Source organism: Dermacentor albipictus, chromosome 6 (assembly GCF_038994185.2).
Source record: "Dermacentor albipictus isolate Rhodes 1998 colony chromosome 6, USDA_Dalb.pri_finalv2, whole genome shotgun sequence".
NCBI lineage: Eukaryota > Metazoa > Arthropoda > Arachnida > Ixodida > Ixodidae > Dermacentor > Dermacentor albipictus.
Genome location: NC_091826.1, coordinates 101568700 through 101591386, shown reverse-complemented (window position 1 = coordinate 101591386; position 22687 = coordinate 101568700). Strand labels below are relative to the sequence as shown.

Here is a 22687-nt window from a genome sequence, read left to right as displayed (position 1 = left end):
CTGGCGATTATGCAATGCGTATAAGGCCCTTGCCGGGCCCAAATAAATGTATCCTTGCGCTCGGTACACCTGGCCTAATGTGCATGGTTCCAGGTAAGTTTTAACAGATGCACACTTCTTCGGGGACTTCGCCAACTGCTCTGTGCATTTTTTCTCCTGATATGCTCATGCTGCACATGGCTTGTGCAAGTTCAATCGCTTATTGCAAAGCGACCAAACTTTGCAAAAGCGCTAGTGCAGCTTAAGTCGCCTATTGCAAAGTTTGGCCGCTTGTTGCAATGTACCGGCTGGTTGCACCGCTAAATTTATGGGACCACTATGTTCAAATGTAATGTAACATGCAAGAAGATTGCAGAATGGCGATGAATCAAGGAGAACACGATACATGATAGCGTATGAGATTTAGGGTGGGACCACGAATACACGATGTAGCAGCTGGGAAAATGCAGTAGTGAGGAGCATATCAATGAGGTTCCACTGAAGTCATTTACAAGAATGGGGCGTTGTTCACGTCTTAAGAGAAAAGAAAGAATTTGTAGCACGGTCGCTGCCTTTTCAGGGGGAACAGGGAACCGGTCCTGCAATCTCAACTCCCTGCCGTGTTCCGGTAGCCGTAGGCCAACCAACGGCCTTTCAGATTCCTTCTGAATTCACTCCTCAGAGCTCATTCCTCTTTGTGGCTTAGGAGTCTTCTGCAAGCCATATCATGGACCTCGTTCTGAGGCAGTTATGGCACCTGCCGTGGTGGCTATGGCGTTGCGCTGTTAAGCCTGAGGGCGCAGTATCAAATTCCGGCCGCCGGCGCCGCGTTTCAATGGGGGTGAAATACAAAAACGCCCATGTACCATGCCTCGTGAGCAAATCATGGTTTCGCTGCACAAAACTGTAAAACTTAAAGAAAGGATAAAAGAGGTAGTTAGTAGGCGTGGAGCTGCATTTCATAACCGTTCCTTTTTCCTGTCGTCGTTGGCGCCCATGCTTGCTCTCTGCTTGTATGCCGGCACCTTGGTTCTGTGATTGAAGTTCATTCTGTGCGACCCTTCTCGTATTGGCAGGTGACCCCCGAAGAAGTCGTGTGCCGCCCGCCGGAGCGGCCCTTCTGCCACCTCAACGGCGCAGCCACAGATGGCCCGCTGTCCACGCCACAGCAGGCGACGGCGTTGCAGCAGCAGCAGGGGCCGCCACACAAGAGCCCCTCGGAGACACCCCTGATCAGCGAGTGTTCCAACAGCAGCTGGGCCGAGCTGGAGCCCCTCATGATCGGCTCGCAACAGGCAAGTATCACTGGCTAGCTTGGTTGCGTATGTCGTCAGTTGGGCGGTCGTGCCTGTGGTGGTGTCTAAAATGTGCGATCACGTAATGTTTCTCGCTCCGCAAGCACTTCTGCCCTGTGCAGCCTGCAAAAGCATAGCTTTCGAGACCTGTTTTTGTTGCTCAAAATGAACCATTGCTGGAGTGGGCAATTGGGCACCCACCTATTGGAAGGTACAGTTCATCATGAATTGACTATAATACTTGCATGCAGCAGTAACACAATGGGCCAAGGTTAGCCCACTGTGCTTTCAATGTTGGCTACAGTTAGAATTTTACCATGTGTAATGCCTGATTCAGTTCCTAACAATAATTCGGACTCTGTGGGGGCTACTGAAGAGTCCAAATAATCGGAAGTCTAAAATATTGAATTTGCCAGAGGGTATTTCGCAAGTGGACCAAGCAAGTTTGCCATATTCTTGGATGATCACTTCTGGGGATACCTCCACTTTTGTGAGATTTTGCGTGACTGGTGCCAGACTGTGAGCAATGGCATTCTTGGCACGTCAAGGATGCTGTCTTATCACAGGGCCACAAATGCCATCGCCCATTAGTGTATTTGGTGCTAGTAATGCAAAAGTAAAAGCATGTTCGAAAGTCATTGTCCGAGAATATGATTGCAGTTTATCGACCTGTTCCTGTGCGCCACTCAGTCGCTTGGTACCAGTCAGCCGTCATCATCATCGTGGTTATGCTATCACTATGAATAGATGAAAATAGAGTCAATGCATGCACTATATGTTCATCCCCCATTGACATAACAGGTTTCTTTGTGACATTCATTGTCCGGCACTCACCTCAATCACGACCCTCCTTAAAGCAGATGTCGTGGAGGGAGTTTGCCTCACTTGAAGCTGCTTGAAGTCACCTGGGCCTGTGTCACTTCTTAACATGCAAGTGAAAAAAAAAAAAAAAAACAGATGAAGAGAAAGCACTGGATGTGCCATAACTTGCACGGCAAACCGTAAATGCAGCCTCTACAACTCGCTCTGCATTCGGAGCATGGTTGGCAACTACTGCATTGGCTAAACTTCGCTAATTCCGGCTTTCAGGGTGCACTGATGACAACCATATCGGTGAAATATCAAAACCAAAATACAGTAAGCCCTTATGCCCGCTTTACTCAATTTGTCGCGTTATGGAAAATTTCTCCCAGTCTTGACCTACGTGCATGTATTTAAAAGGGATTACTCGAAGCATTGCATGAGTTTGCTCTGCTTAGAACAAACTAGCAAGACCCGTGTAGCGCCTCCTTTTGTGTGCTCGGCACGTCCAGTCACCCAAACCCGGACACATTAATTCTTCTGTGCTTGTGTGCGCACGTCCATCGGCCGGTGCAGGATTTGCGAATGTGTAGCCTGTTTGTTGCTTCTGTATGTGTGCTTGGCAAGTGCTTCCAAAGTTTTCGGTTGGAAACGGCATGTCCAGTACCCCACGCGCAAGTTGCTGAGCTCAGAGCAAACATTTCTTTTGATACACGAGGTGGAAAAGGGTGACCTGTGGAAGTGTGAAATCGCAAAGCAATTTGCTGTACTACAACTTTCTCAACTGTGCTGAAGAACAAGCCCTAATGGATGGCTTTGGGAAGAGCTGCTTGTCCAATTGAAAGTGCAGCCGCGATTTTATGTACCTAATTTGGAAAGTGCGCTTCTTCAATGGCCGAAAAGTGCGAGAATTGCGAACCTCCCCATGATTGGGCCTACACCGACGGCAAAAGCTGAAGCTCTAGCTCTCCAATTGGGCAAGCAATATATTACCTACATACGCACAGTACATGCTGCCTTATGCAATGCGATACATTTCAGAGGTGGCCATTGGAAAGGTGCTCTGGAAGGTGGCCGGCTGTTGGAATCTAGCACATATTTAAAACTTGTTGGTACGCTGATTGCATGTGTTATCTGACGGGGAAATTGAAGTGTTTGTCTCCTGCTTTAATTGTGTGCGCAGGTGTTTCCCCTGACAGTGGAAATGCAGCAGCGGCTGATCCTTCAGTACCTGACCCCACTGGGCGAGTACCAGGAACTGCTGGGGGCCGTGCTGGAGGCCAAGACGCTGCACCTGCTGCTGCACTACGCCAACCTCAAGGAGAACCGCGACGTCCGGCTGGCCTTCGAGGCGCTCAAGGTGGGCTGCACTGTAGCGCACAGCGGGGGTGGTTGTGCGGGTCCTTGCTGTGTCTGCACCATTTACTCGAAGTAATCGAATAAAAATAAATAGGTTGCCATTTCCGTCTTCTTTGCTGTTCTCGGCATATGTAGTTACTCCACTCATTAAATAGTATTCTTAGGTTATTAACATCTGGAAAAACAAATCGGCATATTGTCTCTTCAGTAGCCTTCTGGTAGAAAGGAAATGCTTTCTTCAAAATCAAGAGTATGTATTGAGACAAATGCTGTGTCTATTCGAGTACAGTAGAGCCTTGTTGATGCGATCCTGTTACATATGGTTTCCCGGCACCAACGTTCGTGATTGAAAACACAAGAAATTACCCAGTACAGTTAGACTTTTTTCACAGATTCATAAATTCCCGGAAAACACGATCTTTTGGCACCAATGTGAAGTGCATTGCACAACTGCGATCGTATTTTATGTTTTCCCACCACTAGATCCAGTGCAGTCGCTGACCGATTTTCCAGACATCGCGGGGACCAAAAACTGGTCAGAAAAATCACAGTACGAAAAACACATTACCAAAAAAAAAAAAAGAATACTAGGCTTAGAGCAGCTTAAAAAAGATCACTAATAGTGCCTTGCCTACGCTTGGAGGTGATCAGACGCTTGGATTTGTGCAAGAGTGACGTGGTCTCCGTATACAGTTGACAAAACGTCACCGCGTTGGTGATCTCCGCCAATTGAGTTCGCCATGAAGATAGAGAAACAAGGCACGTTTTTCTTGCACCACTTGGCTTATGCAAAGACACAGGAGATGGCGCCGATCATGTAAATACGAAATCGCACACACACACAGATGCAATGTCTCCGGGAATCACCAGCTCAGTGGACACACCACGTGCAAAATAGCAACAAAAACTTTAGAAAAAGAAAAAAAAAATACAGATCCCGCATTAGGCGATTGGGATGAGAGTGCTGACCGTAAAAAAAAAGAAACAAAAAACATCGTGAGCCATTCCACTCTATAAGGGTGGTTGACCAGCGAAGCTGTTTAGTACATGACACGGAGGTGACACATAATTTGGAACAAGGGTACGAACTCATTTATTGTCTTGAGTGGTGGTCATTATTTCACTCGCAACTGCAATCCAATTCTTTGGTAATGTCAAATCGATGCACGTATGCCACTGGGTGGTCGGTTGGGCCGACTCAGTGTGGCATCACAAGGGATATGTCTGCAACACGGAGCAAATGAACCACTCCCTTTTGGGTACCGACAGATCCACATTGATATCACCGACAACGACAACAGGGGTAATGTCAGCGCAGATAATTCACGTAAAGTGTGTAGCCATGAACCTTACGTCACTGAGTCATTGCATTTTTTGCTATGAGCCATTGCTCACAGGGGTATGAGCCATTGATGATGACATTTTTCGACATGCTGTTCTGTATGTTGTATGCGTGATTAGAAAGAACTTCAAAACTGTTTACTTCACTTTGCTCAGTGGTTGTAGCCTCTGCCTTGCGGGGTTATGAGCTGCTGCATTTTTTGCTTGCTTATGGGAGTATGGATGCTTACGGGGGTATGAGCCACTAATGATGATAGTTTTTGTTCACGGAGAACAATAATGCATGGAACCCTAGCCATATATATAGCTTCGCTGCAAACAGAAAAAGTACCATCCCCTGGGGGAGTTTGTCAGCCAAGGAAGAGTGGGCATGGCCTCCGAGACTGGAAGGTGGCAGGTGCTGTTTATTTATAACGTGTGCCTCCCAATCTTGGAGACTAGAGCGGGCCACTGGAAGCCAAGCCAACGGAAAATCCAGCATGGCAGCTTCCAAGATCAGTTGGTAGCGTGGCTCAGAACGAGCAATTTAGTGTGGGAAATCGAACTTTGGGGCCTAAATTTGTCTGCAAAAATTGGTTGCACAAGTTCGTTAGCTCTACGGGAACTGTGACAGTGCATTCTACAGTCGCCGACCGATTTTCCGGACTCCAAAAATTCGGACATGCCCGATTATTCGGTCAGCTTCGCGGCACCGCCATTCTCCCCATAGACCATAATGTATAACAACTGCCGAAAGTTCGGACACCTTGCAACCTCTCGTCTGATTTTTCGGACACTCCTTTAACCAGCTGGGTCGAGAGCACCATGCACTGACTCTGACCGGTGCATGGTTCGACTTGCTGAACGCCATTTTTGTTTTGAACGGAGCTTCCTTGCTGCCCCACGAAATGGCGCTACTGGAAATCCCCGCTCATCATCATCGTTTGTCCTGCGGTGATAGAGCGGCTCTGCAGCAGTTCCGGTTTCAGCTTAGTAAGCCACGTCAAGACAATCCAGCAACCGGTTTGTTTCTTCGCGCAAGATGCTGCGAGCAGGCCGCGTTTTTCGTTTGTGCGACTGGTGTCGGCACGGTGGTGTTTGCTTTGTGTGCTGTGTCGAGGTTTCGGTGATCCAACGCGGCATACGTAAACATCGCGTCAAGGGTCTAATGGCGCCGACAGGGCCCGCACAGACTGTGCTGGGGAATGCCGGCAAGCGGGTGCCGGGAGGCCCAAGATTTGTCGCCTTCCGATGTGCTCCATACTGACGCGGAAAATGTTCTGCCGAGACCTGTGCAGTGGTTGCATTGCGATTCCGGACACCGTCTCATTTGACAGTTTCATAGGTGCTGACACTGCTGTATTGACATGTGCAGAACTCCACGACGGCAAGATCATTCGTCAGGTTTCTGCTGCATCGCCGGACGATGAGTCGGAAGATGACGCACCATGTGCTACGCTGCCGTCGCATGCGGAGCGTGTACAAGCAGTGACTGTGCTTTCAGCCGCCAATAGTGACCGTACGACCCTCTCCGAGATTCAGGCTTATCTGATTGCGCGTAAACGGAACAGCGTGCAACGGCGCATTCACGATTTCTTCCAAGCCTACTGCCGAGCCCGAATAAGTGCGTGGAAATAAAGGATTTCATTTTTTTTTCTTAATCTGCTTTTTCGGACACCTGTTTATTCGGACATTTTCGCAGTCCCCGTGAGGTCCGAATAAACGGTCGGCGACTGTATATGGCGTCCAGAGCATCCATCAAGTTGGAATTTTTTTACTTCTAAAAAATCCGTTGACTACTGTATAAGCGAGAAAATGCACAAGGGGCATATGATCGAGAACAGCTGCCCACCTCAGCAGCTTCCCCGGTATACTTGCCCACCCATCTCACATGAAAACACCGGTGAGCACTGTTTCCTGTGCACGCCGATTGAGTCAAGATGGTCGGTGCCTTGATGCGCATTGCGTTCCCGTCCACATTGTGTTGGCAGTCACGTAATCTCCCGTTTCCGAGACACGGTGCAAAGCATTTGCTCGCATTGTGATGGCAAGTGTGTGTGGTCATCAGGTGAGACATGTTCAGGCTCACCATAGCGTGCGTGACGCCAATAAATCTACAAACCTTATACTTTGTGTAGTTGTTAGTACGTCGCTATCGCCATCAATGTTCCACCTTTCTGGGAAAACTGGATTTTTGTTTTCTAGGGAGGTATAGCTGTATCTTTCTTTTTTTTTTGTATTTGAGCCACGATCTGAGGATGGCTGCGGGAACTAAGCGCAGTCGGCCATGGTGTCAAAGATTTGCGCCGCCGCTCGACACAACACACACAAGTCTCAAGACGCCGTTAGCCCCGCTGTTGCATCGCTCTCAGCGCTATGCGCACAATTTTCTTGCTATTTGCTTATAAGTGCTTACTGACAAGATGCGATCTACCAGGAAGGTTGCAAGAATTTGTGGAATCATTTTGGCTGCTTAAACTTCAAAACCTTGAATTAGCTAAATTTGCAATTTAACGAAGTTTGTAACTGCAAGTACAGCTTCGTTATATCAAGGTTTGAAAGTATTAGTGTGCAAGTTGTTCTTTTTCTTTCTGGAGTCCCATAATTGCGTGCTCACCTTATAATCATGACTGCCTTATAATCGAATAAATATAGTTTTTATTCATCTCTGCTGCTGTCGCAGACCACTGCTTATCAGTTATTATGGGATTTTGAGATCCGGATTGCCAGTCAGCAGTGTCTGATTCGTGCTATGGGCACATGAAAGTTAATGTAACCAGTTGAATGCAGCAACGAAAGTAGCAAACTGAAGATAGCTTGATTTTATTGAATGTTGATTTTTTTTTTATGTGGACGGACTCTGCTTCTCTCACAAAGTTATGTAGCAGCACCATATAGACATACCCAGCTTGTTTGCAGTAGGTATAGGTGCAAGCGGGCACCAGCAGAAAATACCTGGCCAAGACAAGTTGGCAGATCGCATTTTTGAAATACCAAGTAAGTCGCCTCTGCTTAGAGCAAAGGCTTTCGTTCCTGTCGGAAGACTAGGCTTGTGCGCATGTTCAGTATATTTTGAACATTCAGTCGAATACTGCACTAGTTGATATTTGCGTCTATTCGCATTTCAGTGTGCAGAATTTTTTGAAGTGTTTGGAACGAGTGAATATAAATTTGGAACCACGTAAATCGATAGTTTCGGTCTTGGTGACCAAACCGTGACCAAGCCACGGTTTATAGCTGAGGCAAGCCAGAAACGAAACGAGACAGGCTACATCCCGGGGACCAGGGTGTCACGTCATTGAGGCTCTTCTGTGTTCTCACCATTCCTTGTGCAGTACCTGGCTGCCTTGCTGTGCCACAAAAAATTTGCCCTGGAGTTCATCGCCGTGGGAGGCCTGCAGCGTCTGCTGGAGGTGCATAGGCCGTCGGTGGCCGCGACAGGTGTTTCTATCTGCCTGTACTACCTGGCCTACTCCGAGGATGCCATGGAAAGGGTGAGCTGCTATACCTTGTAGAGCCAACTCTGTGCGGTGAAATGACGATTACATGTCAAATTGTCCAACCAGAAGGCAGAACCAGGAGCGGTATATACCAGGCAGAGACCTGCATCTTTCTCCCTCAAAATTGCCCCCCCCCCTCCCCCTAAAAAAAGATATCTTGCATCTACTGCTGCTCTGTTCTTGCTCAGATATTTTACAAAGATCACATTTTGTTATCCGGGTTGCTCAATCCTCCGCAGATCTTCATGGATCAGTCCTTATGATAAGATTTATCATTACAGTCCTGCTAAAACACAATCTTTTCCCACCCCCCTAGCTACATGCTAGGTATCATCCCGCAGTGACCACCGTTACAAGGTATGCCTACAAACTTGTCACTATAATTTGTACCGTGACTCTCTTGTGCCAAGAACCAGCACCGATTGGCACCACCTTCCCACCTTCATTGCCACAATCACTGACTGAAAAAAATTCAACATTGCCTTCCAACATGTCTTGCGATAAATGGTTTTTATTTGTTTACTGAACATTTCTCTGATACAGTCCATGCCCATTACACCGGATCTCCATACAACATACTTTCGGATATAACGCACCAATCTTCTCACTTAGTTTGGTCTGCGTACCGTAAAAACCCGCAGATAATACAAACCCACATATACAGTAAAACCTCGTTAAACTGTACCCGCTTAAACAGTAGTTCCGTATTAAAAGTAGTAAGATCAAATCCCCCGCTCAGCGGCCATTGAACATAAGTTGTTTTGTATCCGCATAAACCGTACCAGCTTATTGCGTACGTATCGGTTAGCACGTAGTGTTTCTACTTTTTGTCAAGCAAACACGGCGGTGCGTCATCTCCATCGGGCGGCCCAGCAGAACAACAAGCCTCAGAGATCGGAACGGCCTCCAAGCGCCCCGTGCGTTTGCACGTGAAGCCACATCAACATCAACATCATTTCAGCGCTGTGCCAGAGAGCGTTGTGGCATCGTGCAAGCGAGGACTCGTGTCATGCCGAAGCTTGGATAAAGAAGACACCGGGTGCTCAGCATAGAAGAAAAATTAGACATTGTTCGTGCTATCGAACGTGACACGAAGAAATCGGCGCTAGCACATGACAGGGATCTGCTGTTGACTACGGTGTGTAGCATTTGGAATGCGAACTTGCTCGGCAGCGCTGCTGCGACCGTGAAGAGATGTCGGCTATGAGATTCGACTTTTCGCCATCGTTGCCTCTGTTGCTGCTGAAGTGTTGACTAGCGACAGTGATGAGGACGACACGGAAAGCGACAGCACGAGCAGTTCAGGCCCGACAGTGGCAGAAGCTGCGCATTACCTCAGCCTCATGAATGCAATCGTCGCGAAGAGAACAGCAACCGGCAATGAAAAAGGCGTCCCGCGACTTCTGCAGCGCTACCGCACAAAATACATAACGCCAATGAGGAATCTGTTATGCGAGTGTTTGCCGCGAAGAGGGGGCTGGCTGAGAAGCTGGCACGCAGCTTCAGTGAGTTTCAGGCCGCTGTCGTCGCTGCAAGGCCACCGCGGCATCAAACGAAAATAACACTTTTGTCGCGTGAAGTGAATAAATACTGCATGTTTTTTCCCCTTTCATCGCACACTCTCTGAGTTCCGTTTTTGACAGGTAAGTGGCCGATCTCGGGCTATTTCGGTTAAACAGTGCTACCGTTTAGTACATATTTTTTCCGAGGTCCGGTTCACTGTAGTCTGAGGGGAAATTTTTGGGACGCGAAATGGAAAGAAAAAGTTTTTTCCGCATATAATACGAGTTAGGAAAACTCTAGGAAAACATTTATTTAAATTGCACTCCGCACTTCAATCACTGTCTTCCTCATCTGCGCTCTCTTCGGATAGTTCCTTGCCGAACATATCTTCCCAGAGGTACTCATCCTCTGTGCCATCGAGCGTATTCGAGATGCCGCACTTCTTGAATGCGCGACGCACGTGGTCCTCTGCAATGCTGGCCCATGCATCCACAATCCACTTGAATAGCGCGGCTGGCGAAGCTCGCTTCAGCTGCCCGGTCGACGTCACTGCAGGCTCACCTGAACGACGAGTTCAGTGCCGGATTCACGCAACAGCCTCTTCACTGAATCGACGAAATGGCAATGAAATGTATCCGGCACAGGGATGGACGGGAACGACAACGGTGCGCCGGGCCGCCTACACCAGACGGACTTTATCCAGTCGAGCACAATATTCTCGTTCATCCAGCCTTTCTCACGGCATCTCACGACCAGATTTTTTGGCAGCTCCTCACCTTTAGGCACTGTCTTGCTCTTGAAAATGACGTAGAGTGGGAGCTTGCGTCCATCTGCTGTGCACGACAACGTGACGGTAACTCACATTTTCTCGTTGCTTGCGGGCTGGACATGAACTTGTTTAGAGCCATTTTCGTGCACAGTGAGGGGTGATGGCATGTCCAGCTAGACCAGTATTTTGTCAGCATTGCGGATTTGCCCTAGCTGGAAGTCCTTGTACTTGCGCAGCGAAATAACATGGCGCTGGAAAGCCACAAGCAGCTCTTCGAACGATTCAGGCAGCTTTTGTAAAATCTAAGTTCGGCGGCGTAAGGAAAAACCAGCACGGCATATGTAGCGATAAATCCAGTGCTTGCTCGCTTTGAAGGCGAAGCTCGGTAGCCCTTTTTCTCTTGCAAGCGCCTTAGCTTTTGCCTGCATAAGCTCCACGCTCACAGCTAGATGCGCAACTTGCTGTTGGCGTACAAACTCCGTCAGGGCGAGTTCGATTTCCGGGAATGTCCCACTCTTCGAACCGCGAAAAGGGCTTCCTTCTCTCGACGCCACCCGTGAATGCTTCCCTCGTCGCCAAACTGCCTCCCTGCCGCACTGTTGCCGATGTCCTGTGCGGCTAAAATAACCTTTCTCTTGAAAGCAGCCGAGTACTGTTTTCGTTCACTTCACGAAGCGTATTTTGCATTTGTGCTACCAAGTTGCGCACTCAACAGTAAAGAAACGACGCTGTAGTCTCGCAGCAGTAACGAAGCCAAGCCGTAGCCACGCAGCAATACTGAAGTCAAGCCATAGCCATGCAGCAATAATCTAGCTCAAATTTCTGACGGAAATTTTTTTTCGGATCCACATATAGTACGAGGAAAAAATTTGGGACGCTAATAATAGGGAAAGAAAACTTGTATTATACGCGGGTTTTTATGGTATATTATTCATGCAACGAATTTTGGTTTCAGTGGACCCGGCTATAAGGGACCATCGGCTACAGTAGACAAATTTTTTAGCAAATTTTGGCTATATAGTGTAAGTATAGTCATCTTGATATAACGATTACACTGGACCACCTAAAATCGTTACTGTATTTACTCAAATCTAGGCCGACCCCAATACTAAGCCGACACACTAAAGTCCAAAGCCAACAACAACAAAACAAAATATTACCTCGAATGCAGGCCAAACAAAAAAGCGAAGACAGCGTTCACAAAATGCAAACAGCATTTATTGAATCTGAACGTGTAGAGCTCATTCAACGTCGTCGTCGCTGTTAGACTCGTCGTTGTGTTCCTTTTCACTGTCACCTTCAAACAGTGCACTAACTTCGGTACCGTCAAGCGCATTAGATATGCTGCACTTTTTAAAGGCGTGCACGATCAAAGTACCTGGCACTGAAGTGGCATCTCCTGCTTGGTGCCATCGCGATAACACCATGCCGCACACTGGTATGGCCAGCACGGCACAGGTCAAAATGGCGACCTCGCTTGTGTATGGTTGGCTACTGGCATGGCTAGTAGCGGCTGCGATACTGACTTTTCTAGATGGCGCTAGCTATGCACCATATTTAGCAGTTTCAATGAAAAACTGGAGCATTTCTTTAAAATTCTCGAATCTAAGCCGACTCTAGAGTTTGAAACATGATTATTTGAAAAAAGCTATCGGCCTAGATTCGAATAAATACGGTAGTTATTCTGGAAGGTCATCGTGAAATCCTCAAAATTAACCATTCCGCCCATCGACCCATCAGTTCATGAGCTGTTACCGTTTGAACTATCCACGATAACGTCGCCATTGGATCTCGGCTTGTGATGTTGCTGTTTTCCATAGATTCCGCTGCTACACACCCCCGAAGCACCGTATAGTAAGAGCGACAAATGCAAAGCAGACGCTGACGCTGAGAAAACTAATGACAAAAAAGGAAGGTCTATGTCGCCTCCAAAGCGCAATGTTTCTTGTTTGTTTTCACATTTCTTGTCGTGGACACTGCAACTGTCTCACTTGAGGCAGACATCTGGACTATTCCAAAGCGCAAGCGCACGTAAGCATTACCATCCAGAAAAGGCGACCATGTAGCATCCCCGCGTGTACGAAGGTTACATTTCTCCGCACGCATAGCTAGTACGGCCAGTACAGCCACAGACAGAAGCGCGAAAGAAAGAGGCGTGCGCAGAAAAAAGGCCGAGAAGTGCTTCCGTTGCTGGGCAACACTTGTCTGGGTGGAGCATGCGCTTGCAAAACCTGATGCGTCGACGCCTCCAGAATAGATTACAAAAATATTCTCTTCCTTTTACGGAAGGCCATCTCAGGCTGTGCTACAGCGTCCGCTTTCTACGCCTTGTCATCTGCTAGCCTACTGTTTCGGCTGCTGTGACAGATCCACGGAAATATAAGAAACCCCAGATTTCGGAATATTAGTTCGTAGTACAGAGTCATTGTTGACGTGACACGGAAACTTAATAATGATCGTTATTCAGTGAAGTTTGGTATTCTGAAGCCCACAGTACTGAAATATTTTTGCATTGAAATCATAAGAAGTCAGCTGCGGACATCTGAAAGGTTTGTTAATCTGAAAAGTTATTTAATGTGGGGTTCGTAGTAATGAGATTTCACTGTACAATGTGCTTTGCTGCAGCGATGCGTGCCTGCGGCAGTGCAGTGCACGCAGCTATTTCTGGTCACCTGGGAAATGTCCAGAAATGCACTTTTTCTTAAAGAGCAAAAACACTAATGGCAGTTAAAAAACTTGGAAATTTTCATGCTCAAGTTGGAATCAGTGGGTGTAAGACATGGGTCATTGGAGGCTGCAGGAGAGGCCTTCATCCTGCAGTAGACATAAATAGGCTGATGATGAGACGAGTGGCAAGCTTCCTGCAGCGGCCTGCGCCACGTAATGCCCCCGCCAGCTAAAGAAGAGCCTTTCGAGTTGACCATGGAAGCGGATATCCACTGACGAAAGTGCCGCCAGGCGAAGCCGTAGCATACATGGCACTTCAAAAACAACCACCGACGATCACAAAATGCATCGTTGTAGGAACACTTGATTTCTCATCATATCACTGCACACAAAAAATAAGATAGACTGCTATTCACAACATCCAGACCGCAAAGCGTTTAGTGCGATCAAGCCATCTTGCACAGAGTGCAGTGGTCGTCGGACGCGGGCTTCAGGCGCGACTTCTGGTGCATGCAGGCACGACCTGTGTTGAGGGATAACGTTTAACGTTCGTTAGCTGTTGAAAAGTAGCAACCGAGAAAAGATAAAGGAGTCATCGGCGAACGGATGAAGGCACGCTACTGTAGCCCCATCTTGTAGCGGTCGTAGCAGCGGACACATAGCTTGCGTGGCACTGTGCTTATCACACTTTCGCCATACCCTCCTCCTCCTCCGTTTTGCCCCTCATGCTTGCGCTGCGCTCTCCTCGCCTGCTTTCGTCCTCGCGCTTACTTCGCTTTGGCTGCTTTTTTCATCCCCCGCTGCACTCCGCATTCGCGCTTTCAGCAGCTGCATTTGTTCGCTCGGTTAGGCTGGGAATGCCCCCACATTCAACGCGGGAACAGGCACTCAAGAGCTGCTCTGTAAAAAGATAACTATGCAAACACATAAAATACAGACGTTGAGTTTTTGACAATATGTAATCGAGCAAGTTTTTACTCCTTGCGAGGTGATGTTTGTTAATGAGTCCCTTCTTTCCTTCCCTCATAGGTTTGCATGCTTCCACAGTCGGTCCTGGCTGACTTGGTTGCGTAAGTACCCTTTTCTTTCTTTCTCTTTCTTCAATTTAAGTATACCTAAGCCCAGACATTAGCAGACCAAAAAGGAAAACACTGATTGATTAGCTTTAGTTAGACATGTGTAGCAGTATATTGTGCAGAAACGGCATTAATAAAGGGGACCTTCAACATTTTCTCAAGTTGCACTTCTTTCCTCTTTTAGAAGTCTTTGTGATGGCCTGTACTTGAAAGTGAGCGCTTTACAGATCAAATTGCAAGATTAAGTTTCCGCTTCAATTAGTTCACGGTTTTCTTTTCCTATGCGAAACCCTGCACCTCTGGGCAGTGCTTCATTTTGGCGGCCAGCATTTAAGGAAACTTAAACTGATCAGGATTTGAGTAGACTTATGTAGAATCCTCCTATTGAATTAGTAGCAATGGCAGGTGCTTTTCAGGTGTAATTGCGTGGTTGCAATAAGTTGTATTGTTGTAGTTCCCACTGAAGATCTGATGCTCTAAAGATATCAATTCAGTTCACAGTGCTTTTCAGTTGATATGATGTCCCTGGATCTTTGAACCTTGGGGCACTTTTGGCTGGACAATGTGGAAGATGGAAACTCAAAGCAACTGTGCAGGATAAGCACTGGCTAATATATCTAAGTTTATTGAGAGGACATCATTACATAAAAGCACTCTCAATGCATGCACAAAGCAAAAAGTAATAATGTGTATGAAAATGTGTTTTCCTAGTGGCCTTTATTTCTGAAGTTCTATCGAAGAACAATTTGTTAGCTATTGTTCCTGCGGGACAGTGTGTTTCCATCTGTCACATTCTTCTATGAAAATATTAAACTATTACCAACTGACCCAGCTTTGTTTCAGTGTAAGAAGCTATCGTCCAAAGTAACAACCACTTGAGCTGTAGGGCACATCTGACTGTTTCAAGCAGTGTGCGTGTTTAGGCTACTTGGTAGGACAGAATAACAAACAGCCTTAGGACTAGACTTGGACAATCAAAGTTGCTCGAAATTCTTTGAATATATAATCTCATTCTCTTGTGGAATAATTGATTCTAATTGGCACCTACCTGGGCGATGCAGGTATGCCCTGTGGCTATTGGAGCGGTCCCATGATTCCAGCCGTTGTCACGCGACAATGTTCTTTGGCCTGGCATTCCCCTTCCGGTCACTGCTGGAGCTGTTCGACCAGCAGGACGGGCTACGCAAGCTCCTCAACGTCATGAGCACCCTCGACGTCTTCGTCCGCGGCAGCAGTAACGACTCGGCGTCTCCTTCGGATGACCAAGTGTTCGCCAGCCGCCAGACGGCGCGGCACGTCTGCGCGGCCCTCAAACGCTACTTCGAAGCACACCTGGCGCACAAGGCAGACCACCTGCGGAGGTCACATGCTCGCAACGCTACCGCCAGTTCCAGCGGCGTCAGCGTGAGCTTGTCGTCTTCCCCTCCACCTTCGCAGTCTGCCTCCACGACGACTCCTTCTGCGTCAAGGTATGCATCATCGTTCGCATGTCTTGTTTAGCAGTGATAGTTTTTTTTTAGCGACCCTCCCTATGCTTGGTTGCTGTTGCAGGCCTAGCTGCTTCGACGTTCACTACTGAGCTTTCAGCTGTTTGGGGCCACGTTGATGATTGAAAGAATTAGCCACTGTCAGCACTGGGGCCAACTTCAGCTTTGTCATACTTGCTGATGGCTTCTAAGCCTGGAAAGTATGGCAAAGGTTGAGTGTTGCATAACGTCCTGTTTTGGAAAGCCATCTTCGTCGCAATACAGTAGTGTTACGCTATCAGGCATATGCAATATGTTGCAGTGAAGCTTACCGAGAGAGAAAAGGGGCCAGTGTCATGTACACTTAAAGGTCATTGTAACGAGACAATACATTGAACTAAATGCAATGCCTCTTGAAGTAGTCATAGAGATCCATGTATTTAAAACCCTATTTTAACAAAGTAAGATTCATCTGCCAATGGATGTAACAGACTAGATCTGTCTTCGAAACCAAAAATACCAACTATTTCGCACCGAGCATAACACTTTCGGCCGGGCTCCACACTACTAATTTGGCGCGGCAGTTCAATATTCCCACTTTGAATACACCGTCGAGCAACACTGGTTTTAGGGGCTATGCACAAGCAACTCTTCTTTCTTATCTTATCACGTCGCATAGCTGGCAAAGCTAAGTGCACCCTCTGAGATCGCAATCTCGGAGGCCACGCCCAGCTGCGCCTAACCACACATTCATGAGAGCGCTTGTGTGCGGTATGCTAAAAACTAGGACTGTGTGAATACAGTGGAATCTTGATAAATGGAAATCGCTTGAATGGAACTGCCCCTTAAATGGAACACCGTTATCATGGTTGGTTGGTTTTGTAATCATGCAATTGTATTCAACTTTGTCTCTCAGTGCAGTGAAACCTCGTTAAGCCGTAGTTGACCGGACCTCGGAAAAAATACGTACTAAACGGCAGCACTGTTTAAGCGAAATAGCATGAGATTGGCCACTTACCTGTTGAAAACAGAACACGGAACTCAGAGAGAGTGCGATGAAGGGGGGAAAGAAACATGCAGTATTCATTCACTTAGAGCGACAAAAATGTTGGTATTTTCGTTTGATGCCACGGTGGCCTAGCACGATGACAGCAGCCTCAAACTTACCGAAGCTGCGTGCCAGCTTTTCAGCCAGCCCCCTCTTCTCGGCAAACACTCGCATGGCAGATTCCTTGTTGGTGTCACTTATTCTACATGCATGCACGCGGTAGTGCTGCAGAAGTCCCGGGGTGCCTTTTTCATTGCCGGGTGCTGTTCTCGTCACGATGATTGCATTCATGAGGCTGACGTAACACACAGCTTCTGCCACTGTCGGGCCTGAATTGCCCTTGCTGTCGCTTTCTGTGTCGTCTTCGTCACTGTCGCTAGTCAACACTTCGGCAATAACAGAGGCAACGATGGTGAAAAGTCCAACCTCGTAGCCGACATTTCTTCGCATTCAAAATGCCGCACACCGTAGTCAACAGCAGATCCCTGTCGTGTGCCAGCGCCTACTTCTTCGTGTCACGTTTGATAGCACAGACAATGTCTAATTTTTGTTCTATGCTGAGCACCCAGCGTCTTTTTTATCCCAGCTTCGGCATGACGCGAGTCCTCGCTTGCACGACGCCACAATGCTCTCTGGCACGGCATCGAAATGATGTTGATGTGGCTTCATGCGCGAACGCACAGGGCACTTGGAGGCCGTATTTGCGAGACAAAAAGTGGAAACAGTACGTGTTAACCGACACGTACGCAATAAGCTGGTACAGTTTATGCGGATACAAAACACATTTTGTTCAATAGCCGCTGAGCCGGGGATTTGACTTCACTACTTTTAAAACGAAACTACTGCTAGAGGGAGCAGGGACATTAGTTCCGTTTACATTTTACAATTACATTTTACAATTTCCTACTGTAAATTCTATTTACAGTAGAACCTCGTTAAACTGTACCCGCTTAAGCGGGTACAGTTTATTTATTTATTTATTTATTTTGTCATTTGTGTTCACACTAAACATATTATGTTTGCATATTGTACTAAAGATTTCCTGAATGTATGTGTTGATTGAATAATTTTCTTTGTTGCACTTGTAGTAAGTGTTCATTCTTTATTGTGTTATTCTTTTTACTGGCTTCTTTTATCACTGTATTGTGCTGGCGTACATTATTACACATCTGGTCCGTAACACTGCTGTCATTTACATGGGCCCTCTGGCACTTTCAATTGGCTTCCAACCACTTTTTGTCTGAGGGACCCCCAACTGCTGTCGGAAATGAAGAATTGATTGATTGATTGATTGATTGATTGATTTTAGCTTGACTTACTGTTTGACTTCAGTGTCCCTCTGAATGAAGCATAGTGACTCCTTTGCCTTGCTTGGACTTCTATGCCCTCAGGAGCCACGAGCCGTGGTCATCATCTGGCGCCACCGCCGCGACGGCGTCAACAGTGGTGTCGGCAATGCCCGGCTACCGGTGCAGGGCGTCGCGCTTCACGATCGAGGCGGTGTCGGAGAACATGTGGACGCTGTTGGAGCTGCTGCCCGCGCGGGCGCGATGGACCCCCGTCGAAGACCTGGTGCGGTTGGGCGGGGTGTCTCTGCTGCTGCAGACGGTGGCGCTCTCCTATGACTGGAACCACTCGGGCAAGGCGGACACGGTGCGCGCCGCCCTCGACGTGCTCGCCGTCTGCTCGGTGGTGCCCCGGGCCCAGATCGCCCTGTGCCAGAACGTGGCCCTGCCTTCGGGGCAGGTCCGATCTGCTGCCGGCATGAGGTGACTGCATCAGCTTCCTATTTTATTGATTCTAAAAGAAAAAGAGAACCGTCCTTCTCACGTGGGCATCCTACTTGGTAAGGTGCTAGTACAGTGCTAACCCTTTTCTGCAGTCACACAAACAGCTTCTAGTTTTCATTTCGAGAACGATTCATCAATGGAATTATCTGGATAATAATGATGCTTCACACATTTCATGACCACGTTTGTGCCGCACTTTACCTATTTTTTTTTTAAAATACGCGTTTGTTAATGGCGTCTTGAGATTGTGTGGTAGAAGCTTGTTATAGCAAGCAAATTATTGGTCATACCATACCCTCATAAAGTATTCTAGTGAATTACGTGCATTTTAAATGTTACATGCTGAATCGACATGGATGCAGTAAATAAAAATGCACCCATTCCCACAGTATCAGAGTAGATGTGCATCAAAACTTGCAGCATTATTTGCAGCACACTTGCACAGGTCCTTGAAACCCTTGAAAAAACCCTTCAAGTTGAAAATTATGTTTTCAAGGTCCTCGAACATCCTGCAATCCTTGTTAATTTTTTTCTTTGAAAACGCCTGAATTTCTTTGGTAGTACAGTCAACGGTCAATTTTGTGACTTGCTTTCTATGGCAGATCGGCATGGATCCAGCAAACTTCCCATTTTAGAAAAAAAAAAAAAAATTGTTGAAGTAAAATATGAAAGAAGAAAAAAAAAAAAAGAAGAGAGCCGTCGCACCTGCGTGCATGCTACCCCCACGCCTTTGATCCACACGCCCTACATGGCCTGCCTTTGTCGCAATCGCACCCCCTCTGATTCTCTCCTTCCACCGCTTCGCTATCGGCGCTGTCAGACTCATTTCGGAGGAGTGGAAGGGAGACGGGAGAAAGGCACGTGAGGCTGGCAATGTGGCAAAATCATGCCACGTTGCGTGCACTGCACAAAAACGGGTGCAGCAGCTCGCATTGTTTTTTTTTTTCGTGGCCCTCGCACCTTATCTTGGAGATAATCTGTGACAGGTGCAGTGATTTTGTCTAGCGAAGATGGCTCATAGTGACGACGAGGAGCGGCTCGTGCTCCTCGTCGTCACCGCGCCACGGCAATGGCAACGGACAAAGGAATATCCGGGGGAAATTTTGCCCTCTTTGGCGTAATCATGCTAACATGCTAACGATTGTTTAATATTGCTGCGGAGCGCGCGCGTCCGAGCAGTCCGGTTGCGCGCAGCTCGGTGTGGTTTCGTGAGAAATGTAAACAAGAGAGTAGAGCTGGCCCGATAGGTGGAGCAACGCCAACTTCCGGCTTCACTTTAGCTTCACAAAGAGTGACGTCAGGGCCTCTCCTGAGTTTCCTTCCTCGGTGGGTCGACCCGTCCAACAACCATGCGGTGACCGTAATCACAGTGATGATAGTGAGAGCATTTTTCACGAATGGCCACCTAGTGGCGGCCTTTTGAACTGGCGTGCGGCTTCTTGCAGCCAGTTCCCTAGCCAAGCCCGGCCAAGTCCGGCCAAAACTCGTCAAAAGCCAAAATGGCAGTTGAAGCGCGTTGTCTACTTTAGCCCAGGCGGGTTCGGGGCGCTAAGTTGCGACGTATCATGCGGGAACGTTTTCACAGCTACTACGAAACAGCGGGGTTCCTTATACATTGAATCCTATGGAAGCTATGCCGGGACCGGATGAAAACGACGTAGCAGCCGGGAAAACGCAGCAATGTGGAACGTAACAGAGGGGTTCTGCTGTACGCTGGACTGTACCCGAACACGCGCACCTGTTCACCGGTTGTCGTAACTGCTCGAGCGTTTGCCTCCCTCTATCACCCTTTCTCTCCCGCCATGAGAATGCACGCACGCGTCATGGCACGAACTATTTTCTGCATCGGACGCGCGCGAGGCCAGTTGCGCCAACTTATACCCGCGTTGCCCCTCGTTCCCTGCGTCTGCGCTGCAGCGCATCCTTGGTTGATTTCGGAAGTTTAGGTTTCGCCATCAGCCAGTTGCATTTTCGCTGTTCACTTGAGATGGGCTGCAATAACTATACGGTGAAATTCAAGCTCACTGTTATAGAGTTTGCCAAACAAAACGGGAACCGTGCCGCCACCAAGCAATTCATTCAGCGCGAATGCTAGTCACGTTCGGTACTGGAGAAAGCAGAAGAGTTAGCTTGTAAATACAAGACCTGGAAGTAGAGCGTTCCAAAGATGCTGAAGTTCGGGGCAAGAAAGATACCGCAGGAGAAAAGGGTCCCTGCTTCGTCGTTCTTCAAGGCAAGCAGGGGGTGGGTGATGCATTTCAAGAGATGCCATCAGCTGTCTCTTAGACAGAGACCGACCCTCTGCCAGCGGTTGCCACATGATTACGAGGAGAAGGCTGTTCTGTTTCACTGTTTTGTGATTGGGCTATGCGAAACTGGAAACCTCGACATGTCCCAGACTGGGATCGCAGACAAAACACCGTTGGCCTTTGATATTCCACCTAACGCAACAGTGAGCGAAAAAGGCGTTTCGTCCGTTCCTATAAAGACAACCGGCTGTGCAAAGGAACGGTGCATGGTTATGCTTGCCATGACAGCCGGTGGCTGAAAACTACCGCCGTTCGCAATCTTCAAGCTGAAGATAACGAACGGATTCCCATTCGGGCCTCTCCACCAGTGATTCTGACTAGATCGTGCATGACCAGATCTGGCTGGGTAAAGTATGTGATGATTTTGTTAAACAGGTACCCTTCGTTTGCGCTATAATTTATTTTCTTTTTAATGTATACATCACGCTCGTTGCTACGTATTGCACATTATTTCGGATGCGTTCGCAAAATCTCCTCGTAATTTGCGCACCCCCTTTCCGGAGCTCTAATATCGCAAAAAGAAGTGCGCAAATTATGCGAGTAAATACAGTAGTAAAAACTGCAAGCCTGAAATTAAAGTGCTCCTCGCTGAGCCCTGTCGGGAAATTCGCTTATACACTAGAACTCTAGAACTCTAGAATTTTTTGTTACAGGGTTCAATAATAGCAGAGATAGAAGCAAATGAAGTGTTGGAAGGTCATGGTGCGAGGAAGTGAGATACCCTCTCCACAGCCGAAGCACTCTGCCATTTCCTCAAACAGTGTCCGCTAATGGCATTCGTTAGTTGCCCTCTCCTGTGTTGGAGACGGGGGCCCACATAAAGTTCGCAGCACGACTCTTGCTTCCTCCGTCGACCCCTTTTGTTCTCTCCTGTTGCGCCTTGCATTCCAGAGCTTGTTTTAGTCTGCTGCAGGGCATAATCGATGAAGGCGAGGTTTACTTACAGGGTATTTACAAACTGTACCAACTCTACATGCACAAGATGGCTGCCCGAACCAGCTGCAAGTTATTCTCACCTGATTATATTATTTGTTCATAGTCTGCTTGTATTCAACACCACGACCCACTGTTCCGTAACAATACGCTCCATGTCGCAGGAATCCCCAAGTTTTCGACACTGCTGCTGGTTATTTAAAAAATGCATTGCTGGCACTTACACCTAAGACATAGAAGTGCTGCACCTGTGATGTTATTTCAGATGTTGAAGTGAGTGGCCCTTCTTGATGGGAAGGCTCGCAGGTTTTTAATTTTGAGCTGTTTTCTACATGCTACGTTGGTGTATTGTAGCTGTGTGATCTGCACTTGTCACATTGGAATGCCGAGACTCGGTGAGTGGCTCCTAAAATGCTGGGTTGTTTGGGCTGACAGTGTAAATTCAAGTTTTGCAGACGGAGACATTGTGTTTATGCTATATTGCAACCATCCTCTGTTTTTCCAGTGTTATATTAGCTGCAGCTGATGGGGAAATTGTTGCTGACCCCGATGTCCAGAGGTCGGCCCTGAATGTCGTCATCAACTGTGTCTGTGGGCCCATGTCGAGGGTGAGCAAGCCAGTGGCTTTCATTAGTATGCATCTCGTTGTGTCGATAATGTTGTGCCTTTGTCGCTGTTACTTTGGAAAAATGGGGTAAAAGACAAGTACTTTACTGTGTTGGTTTACTGACTCTCACTCTTCCATGTGCCTTCAGCTGAAAGCGAATTAGAGTTGTACAGCGTATATAGTGTAAAATACCGACTATTGAATTGTAATATACAGTAGAACCTTTTTGATGAGTTTCCGTTACGTACGTTTTTCCCGGCTCCAA

General features: G+C 47.6%; 1 protein-coding gene across 8 annotated transcripts in view; it reads left to right on the top strand.

Moving 5' to 3' along the window:
- Positions 1-22687, top strand: part of mahj (LisH and WD40 domain-containing protein mahjong) — a 111868-nt gene that overhangs the window by 24980 nt on the left and 64201 nt on the right. For all 8 annotated transcript variants that reach the window (XM_065446237.2, XM_065446235.2, XM_065446238.2 and 5 more), the window contains exons 7-13: positions 1056-1274; positions 3259-3435; positions 8090-8248; positions 14223-14263; positions 15331-15738; positions 18175-18552; positions 22321-22423. In XM_065446237.2, coding sequence (XP_065302309.1) covers positions 1056-1274; positions 3259-3435; positions 8090-8248; positions 14223-14263; positions 15331-15738; positions 18175-18552; positions 22321-22423 — 1485 coding nt within the window. The remainder of the gene's footprint in view (positions 1-1055; positions 1275-3258; positions 3436-8089; positions 8249-14222; positions 14264-15330; positions 15739-18174; positions 18553-22320; positions 22424-22687) is intronic.